This window comes from Amphiura filiformis, chromosome 4 (genome assembly GCF_039555335.1).
Source record: "Amphiura filiformis chromosome 4, Afil_fr2py, whole genome shotgun sequence".
NCBI lineage: Eukaryota > Metazoa > Echinodermata > Ophiuroidea > Amphilepidida > Amphiuridae > Amphiura > Amphiura filiformis.
In genome coordinates this window covers 73201691-73219028 of record NC_092631.1, presented here as the reverse complement: position 1 = coordinate 73219028, position 17338 = coordinate 73201691, and the positions used below count along the sequence as shown (strand labels likewise).

The window sequence follows — 17338 nt, the reverse complement described above, 5'->3', positions numbered from 1 at the left end:
ATACAACGGCTTGCCCCTGGTCACCACTGGCATTGCTAATCTGAGTGCATATCAGATCTTTGTCAGAGTGGCATGGCGGCAGGAAAGTATGAAACCAGCATAAGTCCTTTCAATCTTAAGTCCAACACATCATAACTGGTCCAGGATTTACTGATAGATTTACGATGGGTTTTGACTTGTGATGGGTTTATGACGCATCACATCTGTTACTGTCTGAGTGAAATCAACACCAGGTTCAACAGAGAATTTTCTCTTATACACTCTCAATAAATATTTTCTACAAGAGAGAGAAAACAATCTGGTTGAAAAAATGTGTACTTACATCATCATCTGGGTTATTGTTTGTTTGTATTGCTGAGATCCATGCCAGCATGGTTTGGGTATCACTGACCTGCAGGAAGACAACATCAAAACATGTATGTCAGTTATCAGTTTGACATTAAAGATGCAATCACAGTGACATGCTAAGAAGGGATATGCCACTGATTGCTGATTGATATTTGTCCTAATTATCATGATATTGCCCTTATTATCATTGACCTGAGTCTCTGTTGCCACTTGAACTATGATGATCATGCAGATACAATAATACAATACAATAAACGGAATTTATATAGCGCCTTAGCATAAGTATGAACAAAGCACTTTACAATGATCTTAAAAAGTACAACTTACACTACATCTTAGGCTACACTTAATGTACAACTTAATTAAAAATAAAAAACTTAGTTTGGAAACAAATATGTTTTCAGATTAGATTTAAAAGTGGCCAGACTATGTGAAGTAATGAAGTTTTACAGGTAATTTGTTCCAGAGAGCTGGCACAGAATTACAGAAGGCATTATTCCCATATGTTGTGTGAGTTCTTTTACATTCAAGCAGACTGCCATCAGCATGTGATCGTAGGAACATACCATCAGAAAATGTGTGAGATTAACCCTTGCTATCAGAAAGATATTAAACTATTTTGCTCTCGTCTTTCCAATCATCCTCTCATAAACATTTATATTATTATATCACATTTGATAACAACCCAAGCAACTATCCACAGAAATAATAGTACTACTTGAACCGCAAAGCAAAGGTTACAATACACTGCTTGTGGGCATGCATTTACTTTACCCAACCCACATGCAGAAATTCATTAGGTTTGTGTAATACAATTAACAGAATGTTCTTCTTGTCAAAACCAAATATATTTACCATCACTCCAATGATGGCCTTGGGCCGAAACTGTCAGGTCACTACATACATGGACGAAAAAGATAACAGACCGCGTACAAGGAGTCAAAGTCTCTGCATGAAATGCGACAGTCAAAACTGCTGCGCACTTACGGCATATTTTTATGGTTGTGTGCGAAGATACGCAAAGCTCTGAAGGCATGCACGATCAAATAATCGGCCCTCATGAATATGCGAGAATTCACAGCATACAATGCACAGGGACTTTGTTGATATGTACTCTGTAGTACTAAATATATTTGGTTTTGACAAGAAAAACATTCTGTTAATCAGATGGACACTAGCTCAAATACAGTACTCAGTTGACAACAAGCATTATTTGATGCAAATGTTGCTTTTTGTGCTTTCTCAAAAACAGAAGTTAGCCAAAAAATGTGTAAATATTTTATTGTCCCATTACTAACCTGGATGAGGTACTCAGACCCGCTGAATGTACACAATCGGAAGACATTTCTCTTTTTGGTATAGTCATAAGCTATATCTACCATAGCAGCTTTGATACTCAAGGGGTGCTCCTCCACTGATGAATAGGCAGTTGTTGGGTGCTGCAAGTAACAACAAGAAAACATGATTAATGTTATGTTCAATTTCTTGCATCTAATATGAATATCTTAGGTTAACTTGTCTGACACTGAAATGTGACTGATCAAACAAAACGAGGACAGTGTTGTGAAAAGCCAATTTTCACATCATGATAACCCAAACACCCTTTGGCTAAGTGGAAGGAAAGAAGGAAGGAAGGAGGAAAAAGATGAAAAGTGGTTTTTATCGCCCCAGTTTAGAACCACCGACCCCTCGGATGTCAACCACCCGACCGGGGTAACAAGCCACGCCTGTGACCGTTGCTCAGCCAATGCTTTCACATGCATATTATGTAGTTTGGGAGGAGTATGGAATCAGATCATGTAAGATGCATGGTCTTTGTTCTGTATTGTTTTGTATGGTCTAGTAGCGTGAGGGATAAAGAACTTTTAAAAAACCTTTTTGATGCCCATATCATTAAAACGTGACATAAGATAAAGTTAAAAACATTTGATATCAAAACAATTAAGAACATTAGGATTTGAATAATAAATCAGCGTATAACAAATTGTTTGACATTGTCTTGTTTTGCTGTCTCTGATCTCAACCTATTTTTTCCCTTACTCTGTTATTGTCAATATTTGTGATTCAGTGTGTGCTCTATTTACTGGTATAAATCTGTCAGCAGCAAGCCATACAGGATTACATATCACAATCATTGAGTTCATTTTAAGTACAACCTGTCTGAATAATGGTTTATTCCAGTTGAAATCCATACACCCCCTATGGAAGACATGACCTTAATCTTCCACACTGGGAGCATGAATTTCAAATGGGGCTACCTGAATGGGTGACTCCATATGAAATCTACACCCACTGTATGGGAGATTAAGGTTATATCTTCCATAGGGGGTGTGTGATTTCAACAGGAATAGCCTAATTCCAGTATTATAATACCCACATTCTGATCTATCTAAACACCAATTCCCAAGATAGAATGAAAGAAGATCCTCCTATCTTGCTGACATTTGATGCACTCAAAATAATTACATCCTTTCTCTCATAGACTGGTCACATCTATTATTTCAATGTTTTGCACACATAATATTTCTTTACTTTCTCTACTTGTGACTGATAACATCAATGAATTATTTAAATTTAATTGTAGGAAATTGTACTAATATATATTTCTTAAAAGTCTACATGGGCCAAATCAAAAGATTTATTTCAAATTATGAGACATGTATTTTTTCTGCAGTGCTGTAACTTTACATCATTATATCGAAGGAGTGAACTGTGCAAGATCCAGTGACACCTCATGCATATTTTCCTGGGTAGGGTATGTTCACAGGAGGGGCATGTCCGGGAGGGGGGGGACTGCCTTGATAAATCAATAGCATTACAGCACCATTATATTAATTTTTCAATTTAAAATGCTATGACCTATTACAATACATCAAAAGTTCTATGGAAATTAATGAGATGCACTGGAGCTGGAGCAGATTAAATAGTAATACTGAAAAGGTATAACATACACATGGCTCAAAATAAGCTAAAGTGTCATAAAAGTGTAACACACAATTATTTTTCCAGCTCTTTTCTTTTGGTCTCCAACCAGGTTTAAATTATAGTATGCACATATATTGTTCATAATACACTAAAAGAAAGATAAGTTTACTTCACAAATTTAATTTTCTAGCCCTTGCGTACGTTATATTTGACAGACACAATTTTGATGATTTTCTGCAATCAAATAAAAATTTATAAAGTATTACATAAGGTATTTTGTGGTTATTTAGGTGTAGGACCTACAGCAACTGATTGTGGAAAAAATGTGTCCAAATATTACAATAAGGAGGATAAATTGTTATAAATAAAATATGTGTGTCTGTCAAGCCATAACATACGCAAGATGTCTGTCAAATGTAACATACAGAATAATAATTTGGCAAAAACAGTAGTTCAAGATGGGAAATTGAATAAAGATCACATGCAGTTTATAAATCACATGTTTTAAAACACTTTTATAAACTCTAAACTATCATCATAATGTGAACATCAAGTGATTTTTAATTTTTTTAAACGTATTATGTATGTTACTTTTGACAGACACATACAAATCTAGCGTATGTTACTTGGGTACAAATGTTTGACAGACAACACTTAACAATGGATTGTGTCATCAAAAAAGCTTCTCCTCACAAAGTGATAGTGCCACAAAGCTAGGTGGAGCTAAATGCTATGTCATGTAGCATAATTAGCTGTATCACCCTAGTTTAGCAGGAATTACAGCACCGTCTTATGTATGTTACTATTTGACAGACATTTCAAGAAAAATTTTAAAATTGTTATATGTTCAAAAAGATGGCAGCCACTTACAAATTGATTATAATATGGAGAAATGAAGTTATTTACAATAGATTTACCCTTTAGTTTATGCTTCAAGTCTTTGTTTATAAAAAACTGAGGGACTTCAAAATCAATCAAAAGTTTGACAGACAATAGTAACATACATGCAAGGCAAACTTTTAAATCCTTTTTTGATCTGTTAACTTATAATTCATAATGCCTCTTTCTGTTTTTTTTTTTTGTTTTATTTAACCATTTTGGGAAACAGGTCACATGAATTTCTATAAGGATCCATAAAAAAAATTAAAAGCTGTTGAAAAAGGCGTCTCTTGGCATGTTACAAATAAAAGTGTAAAAATAGGCATTTTTACAGCTATTTTTTTTTTTTATTATTATTTAGAGTGAAAGGATTTTACTTAAATTGTGTATGCTATGTCTTTACTACCTAAACTTGCCACTAAACTAGCAAATATTCCATTTCTATAATTATTATTTTTAAAAAAAGATGTCAAAATATATGGCTATAATATGACACCTTAGCATATTTTGAGCCACATGCAAAAGTCAAGGTAATTACAAAGATACAGATATAACACACCTAACAAAATCAGCCAAACTGATCCATAAATATATCTTTTCAAATATGCCTTGTTCGTCTAGTACTGAAAAGATTTAAACCACTGATGTATTCAGTTCACAACCTGATATAGTTATTACAATATCAATTGCAACCGACTGGTCAGGTGAACTTTAATGCAGTCCTCCCCCCTGAGCAATTCAATACATAGAAGTGTTCTCAAGTACTCTGTCCAGAATGCAATGTACATTTCCCACCATCAGGACAGTTAGCTGCTGCCCAAACTAATGCAATGCCTACGGCAGAAATCGTCGCTTGGGGAAGTACTTGATTACAGAGTACGGTCATTCCAGCTTCACTTCGCTGGTGCAGAACATCATCGCTGCGAGAAAAACTCACTCCCACGGTTTAGTGGTGAAAGTTAAAAGATCTGATGCTAGATTTGTGTATAAGATGATTAGCAACTGTCAGCAGATTATGTTATTCTTTATTCTATTATGCACTGTTAAAATCTGATTTGTTACAATTCTTGACATTTTACAAGAAAAGTGAAAACTAGTAATTTGTTCTGATTGAATCAGTTAATAGATTTGTTGTGGGAGGCTGGCTGGGGATCAAATCAAATTAAGGAAAGTTAAGACATTAAGTCTTTAAATAAGATATCTTTGCAAACAATCATATATGGCATCCATAGTCATGTTTCATACCATGTATTCGTGGAATCATCAACACAGTTATGGCTGAAGGCATTTAAAACGCATCATAAAAACTGTCACCACCTTACTAACCACAGTTTGAACATGTATGAAGCCTTTTGCATCGTCACTGATGAACTAAGTAGCGATTGAAACATACTGACATTCCAAAAAACATTTTCTTGGAAGTTGACATACCAGTGAAATTGGTAAAATACCATTAAATCTACCTTTACAGGGTTGCAAGTACCAAATTCAACTGAAATGAGCATTTTTTTAAATGTATCCATTTTAGCTTGAAAATTCCTATCCTGGCTAGGAAGATTTTCATATCCTCCAGTAACCGACACTTTTCACCATCCAACTAGGGTGTATATTTGAAGTTATCAACTTCAATCATTCTCATTATTTGATGTCTCTTTTCAGCATAATGACACCTAATAAAAGAATGAAAATTGACTTTGAGCAACAAACAATTCATTTTGCTTGATCACATACGTGTGATATGTAACAGTTCATTCAGCTCAATCAGTAAGCTGCTAGACTTTGGTACGTGCCGGGATGAGTTTGAGCTCGCGTAGTGTTATAAATATGCTCATGTGGGAAAATTGAGCAAGCTTGAAATTCCTTTTGTAAAAGGAACTTATTGATAATTGTCCCAGCTTACAGGTACAAAACTCAGAAAGCTGATCCTGGCTGTGATGGTTAATAGTCTATGCAGGATAATTAGGGTACTGTGTCTGTACAGACCTGCATCCTCGAATGATACAGGTAGCTGTATTTCTTCTTTAAAAAACATCAATAGGCATTTATGATTCTCTCTCACAAGCTACTCTTTAAATCAGAGAAACAAACTATCATACAATCAGGGCATGTCATCATTCCTTTGAAATTTAACCAGACCACTACTATTTTCAATAACTGACATACTATATTGAGAGACATACACGCAAGTGATCGTAAGTGTGCATTACTGTTCACTTGTCCTTAACTACTTCCATATTCAATATACTGAGAGCATATTCAGCAATCCTAAGCTCAATGCTCTCAACATTCGCTACCATATTCAATAAATGATGCAGAATTCTACATTTTCCATTTCTAGGTAGAGATGAAGGAAAGCCTCAATCAACGATATCACATAAACATTTCCTATCGCACAAAATACTAAGTGTCAACGACATTGACGAAAACAAAACGTGCCAATACGACAGCCGGATTTATGCATTTGGCATTTCAAGAAAATATGATCCACTCGTACTGTATAATAAATGTCTCCCGATTTCATTACTAGATGCAAGTCTGAAATAGACAAAAATCTATCAATATTGTCTCTTATATGCTGTAGGTATTTAGCTTTCATGTTGAATTCTCACAATTCGATACATTTTCTCAATGTCTATGACATGCTGCTAGGTATCATATTATGAGTTGAAGCTTTGCAAACGGAATAAGAAAAGATTTTGTAAATTTAAAATATTTTTGATATCCTCTTTCAGAAATATGATCGCAACTAAAATCAGAATTTGCTATCCAAACACCGATGCACTTTTATTACCACAGTTCGGATAAGAAATGCCTTGCATGTTATATTTAGCTTTTCAACATTTGACTACTAATTGCACATTTCAGGCTGAAAACTGATACTTATGACAAAAAAGAAGAAAAAGAGATAGGTGCCATGCAGTATTTCCAATAACAAATGAAAAGCTGAAATATTTAAAAAATATTTGTTTCCTCCCAACACATTCTACAAAACATATGGAGAAATGTGTTTTGGTTAACCAGACTGGTGATAGCACATTCTTGTTTGATAAGAAAACTTGGCTATCTATATTGCATTACACCCAACCTTTGAGAGCTCAGCACACTGTACAGAAAGTCACTATTCACACTGGCCCAAGTCTTCCACCATAAACACTTTGCAGGACTGACCTGCGAATCATTCCCCAAACTATATTTTGATTCACCTCAAGTTTGGTAGTGATGTCAATCCTTTTTCATGGTTGTGCCGCAAGCATGTTGACAAACCACACTTGTACGCATGCAACTTGAAGTGTGTGATTTGATGCAGCTACCAAACTTGATGACATGAGCAACAAATCTCTCTATCCTCCCAAGTAAAACACTGTATCGGCTTTACTTATTGGTAGCAGAACTGAGCTTTACTTTGAGTGCGGACAGATTCAATATATTTGCCTCCAAAATCAAAATGTAATAGTTGCTATGTTACTTACTTGTAAATATTGCATATTCATTTTGTGAGCTGATAGTACACCTGGAAAGTAGGGACTTCAGGTAGCTCATTCCTAGGAAATGTTGGCATCTGGAGGGAAATTTTACTTCTCCAAATGAAGACACACATAGGAAATAGTGAGAAATTTTGCTTGCATCCTGAGAAATAATCACTTTTTCCAAGCCTGGCTGACAGATTCAAAAACACCTGTCTCCAAAGTAAGAAGGCAGTATTTGTTCTACAACTTGTACACAGATACTGCATTATTACTTGGGCGGACAGATCTCTGTCCATGAGTATTTCAATTAAGCTATGGCTCCATTTTTTTGATAGTTTGTAGCAAAACATACAAGCCTAAGGTGTACATCAGAATCCATAAGGTTACTTTTTGAACTGACAGCCTTGCTGCGTATTAATTTTTTTCTCCGAACAGCTTTCCTTGGATGAATAAAAACAAGCAAACAAACAGACAGACACAAAATGCACAGACACTTACATCACTTACCACTACCCCCTGCTCTCTCCTTTCCTTCTTGAAGTACATGATGTGTCCTCTCAGTGATATCCATACTGGTTTCCAGGAGCGGTCATAGGCACGCTGTATAAGACACACAAAATAAAAAGACATTCAAGAGTGGATTAAGGCTACAGGTGGCAAAAGTTCTCATGTTGGTGATAATAATATTTTTCAAAATGTACAATATTATTTGAAAGGTTTCATGATAGTTACACTTTTACAGTACTTGGCGTCTTTGCACTTTCTGATGGCACCTGTTTTTTTATTGTGTGGAAAGAACCAGGTCACATAATGGTATATGCGAATTAGTCAACGAATGAGGTGAGACCGATATTTCATTATTTCTTTATTTACAAAGTACACATTACACTGGTAAAAAGTGTGAAAAGGAAATCTGATTTAAAGATGTAAAATACAAGGTGGATGACTATGAGATGACCCTGTTATACACTGAACAAAGCAACTAATATATAGATGACATAGCCTCCTCTTACTTAGCATCTCCCATCATATTAAATAGAACCATCCAAGCTAAATTCTACCAATTTTGTATAAGCCAGTTTTAAAATATTGTAAAACAAAAAATATTTACATAAAGCTGCTTGGTGAGAATTCAGTGTTTCTTATGCAACGTGTGACAGATTGAATTCTCAACTTTTAAAGCATTTAGTCTTTTTATGGTACAACCTCTAATCCACACGTTGGAGGTAGCCTATATAACCCCACCCATCCCCACTGTAGGGTAAAGGAGGCACAAAGGTTGCAGCTTTTTACAGTTGGTCAGTAGAAAAACTGTCAATAGAAATATCATACCAATTTTATAAGTACCATTTCTTATTGAAGCACTGCAGAATCAAAATTAGAAATATGGCAAACTTGTAGTCAATCTCTGCATGGAAATTGCAATTATGTAAAGCAAAGGAAATAAAAATGTATCCAACCCAAAGGCTTGAAGCAGGTGAAAACGACAACCATATGCGCAGTATTAACATCTCAGTACAATATCCTGACATTTGGATGATTTCAATATTTTCATAAGCTCTCCTTCTAATCCCAATTATACACCAAGTATGAAGTAGTGTTTCCTCTAACACACAAAGATTGCTCATAACGTAGTAATATTGGGTGATCTTATGCGTTTGTGTTGATAGCCGCATCCTAATCAATTACACAAACCAGCACTTATCCGAGTCCATGAGAATTGCAAGTTTGGACTGTCAAAGTTGCCAGAGAAAACACTGTTGAGGCTTCCTATCCTGCTCTCTCAGGGGACTTTTGTGGGTTCGCATCACACTCAAGGATATGATGGACGAAAACTGACCCGAACCTTAAAATTATCTTAACCTTAACTTAGGAAACAGCTTTCAAGATACTAACATGTTTTGTATCAACATTTATTTGCTTAAGTAAAAGGATAACACCTTTTAGTTATCAAGCTGTCCAACACAAATTAATTTGACTAAATATTTGTGCTTCTTCGTACCTTGCTCTTGTGTTATTGCAATTCCTCAATTACACTGAGGGTTAGGACAAACTTGCAAATGATATCTGTAAGTTCAATTTTAACAACCAATTAAAATCTGTCAGGAATCTGGTAGCTATTAAGGAACACTTTATATTGGGCTTTGAATTTATAAAGTAAAAATAACCTAACCTACTCCACCAAAAATGATCAACCCTAACATGTTTTACACCAAAAGTTCAACTCTACCAAAACTCAGAATCTTAGCAAACTTTGAGACAACCATTAGCCAGCACCTAAAACTGCGCATAGATTACAGCTTGCAAGTCTATCATCACCTGGAAGTGCTCAGTAATAACACAAGGGCTAAGGTAATTTCCTAGTATATCCTACAAAATGTCCGATCAGATCTAAAATTATCTATTCCGATGCATACACTCTTGCTTGTCATAATTATACAACTCACCTTGCTGACACATCACACACTAATTTAGTTTACCTGATCAGTAAAAATTTATCTAGATTTCAGACACTCCTATACTCAGACCTGAGAGTGTATCTTTTAAAAAATATCTGTTTTTGGCGAACGGAGGGAGCGAAGCGACCAGAGTCTCGCCCATCCCGGCCGGGAGTCCAGCTCCTGGATTTTAGCTCTCTCAGAGGGTAAAAATTGGGTTTCCGAGGCACAATTCTGTTGGTTTTTTTCTCTATATGGCCAATACATAGACTCAAATCCAAATGTAAGGTTTGGACCAAAGTATTCAATACAAAATCATGGAAAAACACATGAACTCTAGCTCTAGGGACACTCCAAAACCAAAAAAATATAGAACTTAAAAAAAATACAATTTCCTAAAATATTGGGAAATCAATATTTTTCAGCCAGCATGCATTATTTTGTCGAATTTCTCTCGCAAAAAGTAATGCACAGTTAATAACATATAATTATGTTCATAATTTCCTTCCTACTCTTTCTTTGGTGTGTGCGTAGTGTGTAGGGGTGCATGTGTCAGGGTAACAAGTTTGTTTTAGCTTTTGCAAGGTCAGTATGGACTTTGTGCGAGTGCACTAAGGTAATCACAAACTAAAGAATATGTCCCAAATTTACACATTTGTGGGGCACAAAGGCAAGGGCATGGGACAATTGCCTTTGGTGCCGTTTCCCCTCGTTTGTATACAGAGTTTGCAAACATCACAAATAGTACTTTTACCAACAAAGTGCATGCTTTCACGAACAGCAGCAAAAAATAACATCTATCCAAAATGACATTATTGAATTTTAGAATATTCTGTACAACCCAATTGTGTCTCCATCTACTACTGTTATCTCAAACTTGAACAATGTTAACTCAAACAGGACATGGCACAGAAGAGCATTCACATAATCCCCAAAAGAGTTCATCCAATTATGGCACAACTCACAATAATCAACTCTTTACTTTTCCTTCCTCAACACTCAACTCACATTTCCTTCATTTGATGTTCCAGCAATGATGAGAAAGAGAAGTCATATTCTACTGAGTTCATCCAATTATGACACAACTCGCAATAATTAACTTTTTAATTTTCCTTCCTCAACACTCATTTCATATTTCCCTCATTTTGATGTTCCCGCTACAAATGCAAGGAAAGAGAAGTCACACTTTCAACAGAGTTCATCCAATTATGGCACAACTTACAATAATCAACTCTTTACTTTTCCTTCCGCAACACTCATTTTACATTTTCCTCATTTCATATTCCCGCTACAAATGCAAGGAAAGAGAAGTGACAAATCCTCATCCAATTTGTAAAACAGGAGATGTACTTTCCAAATATTTTAGAAGGAATGTACTTATATTATGATGGCTAGGAACTGATAGATGATTATGGGATTGGCCATTGAGACACTTATACATAGAAAACCTTTACATTGTAAAAATATGGATGATCTGTACAGTGTCACACAATACATATACAAAGTAACATCTTTAATTCTCAACAATACTACTTGATACAAGCGAAACACTTCCGCTTTTTGTACATTTGTCAATTTTAACAGCCGGTTAGAATCAATATGTCTATACCTACTATGGATAGAATCAGTTTTGAAGGATTTGGACTATGAAATCTAACTCTGGAAGCTGTCATAATAATGCTAGGATATACTAGCTGAGGCCACTCTGACGTCTATTTTTCTGTTTCGATAGATGTGGCATTTTTAGTTTTAACATTAGCCTTGTTTGAGGCTTTAGTTCTCCTTCTTGATGTTTTAGATATGGCTGAATATTTTAGCGGATGCAGAAAATGCCTCAAAATACTCATGAGAATCAAATCTAATTGTAAAAAAAATCCTTATTAAAAATAAAATCAAACCCTTGAATGTCTACAGACTAGTCCTACTTACTGTAGCTTTTGTTTACTATCTAAAAGGGTTACACCACTTGACATGCTTGGTACAGCACTTGAGATGGGGACACGATCAGTGGCAGCGCCAGAATTTTTTTTTGGGGGGGGGGGGGAAATTTTCACATAATTTTGGCTAAAAGTGGCTTTTCACACCTCTTTTCAATTTTTTCGGGGCAAAGCTTCTGTCTGGGGCATCCCCTGTAGCCCCGCCACTGCACGCGATGTGCGTACCTTGTGTTACATGCTCGCCAAGTCAAGTGCCACAGACTGCAGCTACTAAAGACATACAGCAAAACAACCTCGACTGTCTCCAAGATACTAATCAAAACCCTTGAATCTATGCCCAGTAGTTGGCATGAGTTCAGTCTAGTAATTATGGATAAGACTCGGTTATTAGAAAGGATTTGGGCTCTTGATGCCTTCGCTCTGCAAGCTAGCATACAGGGGGAGGTATGGGTGAGGATGTGGAGATTTCCTGCAAGGCTTGACCAGAATACTTTGGCTTGACCATACTGATTAAAGTACAAATTGAAAACTTGCCTACTTGGCACTTCACCTCATGATGACTAAAGCTGGCCCTGATTATCAGGTTTTATTAAGAGGATGTTTTCCATCTTAATTTTGTACACAGTTCTCTATCTTTAAAGTAAATTAGAAAATGAAGCACTGTGCAATCATGTTTCATCAATGCATACTCAATACTAAGGGTGAGGGGCTGGGGGTACTGACATTTTGTTTGGTAGGTATTGCGCTACACATTAAGCATAAAAGCAGAGTCTTGGGAACTGATTTTTTCCTTCTGAAAAGAAGGATCTGGGAACTAATATTTTGCAAGAGGATTGATTTTTCAATAAAAAACACAGAATTTCCCACAATATTCTTTATACGGGCAAGCAAAATTTCCCTCAAAATGTAAACATTTCCCTGGAAGGAGTTTCCAGATTTCCACATTTTTGTCTAGGCATGGGAATGACCCATTTCAACAATGACATCACGCAAAAGTTCTCACTCACATGACACATCTATTTGACTAATCTTAAAATACATTTTACTGACATCAAACTTGTTTTGCTCGATCACATTACATTATACTTCCCTGGTAAACCTGTTTCAACAATTTTTTTTAGTAAAACCATTTAAGTATTAATTCATGACTAAGTGCAGAATGTGAAGAAGAGTTGAACTCTCTAGGGCTGTATAGTTATTTAAATCACAACTAGTGTATGTTTCACTGCAAATGATGTCATCTCACTGCTGCTTAGAATTAATTACCGTACAAATTAACAACCATACCAGTTGTTCAACAGATACTCTCTGTAAGAAAGGCAGCTATTTTTAGATAATTAGGACCGTTATACAATGCGTTATCAGTCTCGGGAGTTGTCGACAGATTGGTGGGTGAATTGCAGAGGATAAGATAGACAGTGATAACACTAAGTGTGGTGCGGTTACAAACCTGCCTTCAGTATGGTTAGGTACTCGACCACAGGAGACCAATACAATTAAATGCTTCCAAAACCTTCATATTTCAGAATTACAAATAGACAGCTTTATCGAAATGCAAATCTCTGTCTGAAGGCGTTTTGGATCCGATTCTGGCTACAAAATGATGCTAACAATTATATCAAATTCTATACTCCAGCTGTAGGTGTTGTTTTCAGCAACATTTAAGATACAAAATGTATTACATGGAAAGCTAAGAATCAGACAAATGTTAGCATGTTAATCATGGAGGGGACATGAAGGGGAAAAATATGTATAGGAACATCCAGAATGTTTCACCATGCACCAGGCAAAATTGTTTTTGTGTGCACTTGTTTGTATCTCCACATAAAACATTGTGCCAATATGCGCCCTGCGCACTGCAGTTCCAAACTTTTGAAGGGCTCATACCTTGAGATACCAATAATTATTTGAGATTGGGCTTTCATTGATGCATATTGGTGGTATGCTATTTTGGACACCATGCATGACAATCCTACATATGTCAGCAGATTTTACATGTAGATTTTACACTTGAGATTATATGGAGTCAGAATTCTCTTTTGTCAAAATCAAATATCTTTGGGTTGATCCAATTTCAAAATTATTTTACATTTCTAAATTCAAATGAATTTAGAGATATAAAGTAATTTTGAAATCGGATCAAGCCAAAGAGATGAACTACAACCATTATTCAAAATGAACTTGTAAAACTTCTGTGATGCAACACAATAAATTAGAGTAATACCAGTTCAATTCAAATAAAAAAACCTTCTTGACTTCATGCAAACTTTTCGCCACCATATTTAGCATTACTGTATATATTGAACCAGACATACATGTATATCAGCACTAAGCCTTCCTCCCACACATAGGCTTACATGTGATTATCCAATTGATGGGATTTCTGACACAAATTTCCCATTTCATAGTACAGCATGTGAAGTACTTTGCCTTCCCTGCCTGCCTGCTTGCTTGCAAAGTAAATTACAGTTTGATCAGCTCGTAATCGGCAGGAATTCTTAGGCCTTTACCACTACCCCGAAAAGTAGACCCACCTTAAGAGTGATGCCTATCTGACCTATTTTGTGCATGTTAAATAAAGTAGAGTATAGGACATGAGAATTAACAATTTGTGATACTTCTGGCAAGATGTCACAAGATAACTCTTAAAATAAAATATATTGATATTAATCCGCGATGTTAAAGGCCCGCCGATTACGAACTGATCAAACTATAACATGTATTCAACAAATTAGCATCTGTAAGGCCAGTCCCATATATAGTCCAACATCTTGCGGGTAATTTTCTATTGCGACAGATGCATTGCTTTATTTTTGCCAGTGTTTTCCACAGCGGCTAAAAATTTTGTCAGCGTCTTCCAATGTAGAAAATGTTGAGGAAAATAAAGCACTGAACACTAATTACTTCTAAAAAATCAAGGCCGTGAACTGAAAGTCGCTGTGGAGAACTGAAGATGTGATGTCCTGTTGCAACAGACAAACACCCGCAAAGACGTCAGACTATATCTCAGTCTTAACCATCACTTTAGAGACTATAGGACTTAGGAAATAGGTTGATACACTACAAGCCTTCAGTGTCCATTTTTGAAATGCTACTTTATTTCTAGCATTTTTACTGAATTATGCTAAATTTAGCACTGGTCTTGTCTGCCTGACACCATAGATAGTGAAGGATATGCTGACACTCTTTGAAAGAACTTGATGTTGGTTTTATTGAACATAGCACAGGTTCAGTGTTGATCTATCCAAATCTCCCTGGCACTAAGCATAGCATATTCAACAGTCATAATCACTGTTAGGTTCCTTGAAGCAGCCTGGTCACACTTTGCAATGGCATATTATTTGCTTTGATTTGAAAAAAAAATGCAAAAACTGTACTTCATTTATATAGGATTCAACATGTTCATGATGTTTGGCTTTTGAGGAATTTACTTAATCTTCCTACTAAAATGTCAAATGCTAAACTGTTGTAACCTTTTTTCATTTTTGTTTTGTCTCTAAGTCAACTAGATTTTTTGTGTGTATCAACTATTGGCAATATGTTACATTCATCAAATCATAACATGATGGGCCAGCTATGTGAATAAGATGATGTATAGTGAAATAACAACTGGGTTTTGATCCTGATGATAACTTGACAGATTACAAATCATCTTTAGTTTCACTTGATAATCACGATCAATTACAAAAACTGATTTGACTGTGAAGCAACTAGCACATGTAGGAAAAATCACCTAGAAACATGTGCAAGGACTGTTTAGTCAAGCTCACATTTGCTTTGATTTCATTTTGCTTCAGCTACTGCATTACACTAGGATCCAGAACATGCTCATCTATCAGGGCGCGGTTCTTTAACCCCAATACATCTGTACATTCATTGAATGACCTCTGAAAATTTGGGTACAAAAACTCATAGTCTGCAACTTGAGGTCAAATTTTTGCACTATGATTGTTTAATTGAAGTTATTGAACTACACTGTACGTCATTGGGATGAGGCCATTGTGGTCCATAGTGTTAGATTCACCTTTTCAGTAAATCCCATAAGCCTTTCCGTGTAGACCGGACCTGTCGCCATTTGACGGCATACCAATGTGCACATTGTTAAGCGAATATTGCTACTGCACATTTGAAAGCTGTGAAGTGTGCAGTAATGATGTGCGCATCAGTGTGATGACATCACAGGTCTACCCGCAAAGGATAATGGGATTTACGAAAAGGTGCATTGAAGAAACATTTGTAAGAGATGGCAAATATTGGGCTATTACAAACATTGTTAATGTGCTCATGATGATTTTTTGAAAATTGAGTTCCAGTGCAACCTCACTTATCATGATATCTCAATTATCTAGACAACTATCTTCATAAGAAAACCTGTTTTTCGATGCCATGAATATTTATTTTCATGCTCTAACACATTGGAAGAATAACTAAGTTGTATACAACACGGTAGACTCAATTATTACACCTCAAATATTCATAAGCACTTTCTGGGTCAAATGCAAATGGCACAACCTAATTCACCCTGCTGATAGTTTTCCCTATCTATATGACAACCTCCTCCCCATACCCTAAGTTCGGTGTAGTAAAACAAATACTACATGGTTTATAACAGTGAAATAGGGTAACTATTTTTCTCTTAGTACTGTACTAGCTATAGGCCTATCACCCCTCACCCTCTGGGTTTGGGGTGATAGGTGTATAGCCAATACCTATAGTTGCCCTATTTCCCCTCTAACCATGTAATAAATTATATAATAGCATCTTTTCAGATCTTTACATCTCTTGAGATGTTGTTCCAATATCAACACTTTTGATATTCAAAACATAATTACAAATAATTCAAAAGAAAGAAGAAACAATGTTAATTTGTTCATGATGTGATGAGGTAAAATGAGGTAATTTTGAAAATTGAGTTGTTATCATCAACAACTTGCCAAGGAACCAACAATTGCTGAAATCCTCACATCCCTGACATACTTGGTTGCAAAATTAGGACCTTCTGTAATGACAATTTTCTATTATGTTTTATTATATTTTGCTCTCTCTCTCTCAATTTCACAATTGCCACCATTGGCCTAGTTAAATCTGATCCTGTCAATTACACTTGATGAAATATTTAACAAATAAAACACACATAATAAATGCACCATGTATATAAGTCTAATCGCTCTAGTTACTTCACGTTATTTGAAAGGCAAAAATCGGTTAAAATATTACAATTATCTTCCACTGCATGTCTGCTTTTGGACTCGGTAGACCGCTTTAATCTCCCAAGTAGCATTAGTATGACTTTTGACATTTCATATTTCAGCAACAATCACATAATGTTTGCTTGTCTGAGTGA

At 35.8% G+C, this 17338-nt stretch overlaps 1 protein-coding gene across 1 annotated transcript in view; it reads right to left on the bottom strand.

The window, feature by feature from the left end:
* The window catches only part of LOC140150361 (rho GTPase-activating protein 21-like), a 120606-nt gene that overhangs the window by 10236 nt on the left and 93032 nt on the right, over window positions 1-17338 (bottom strand). Inside the window, 3 exon segments of the mRNA XM_072172372.1 lie at window positions 323-391; window positions 1647-1787; window positions 8118-8219. Of these exon segments, the coding sequence (XP_072028473.1) occupies window positions 323-391; window positions 1647-1787; window positions 8118-8219 (312 nt within the window).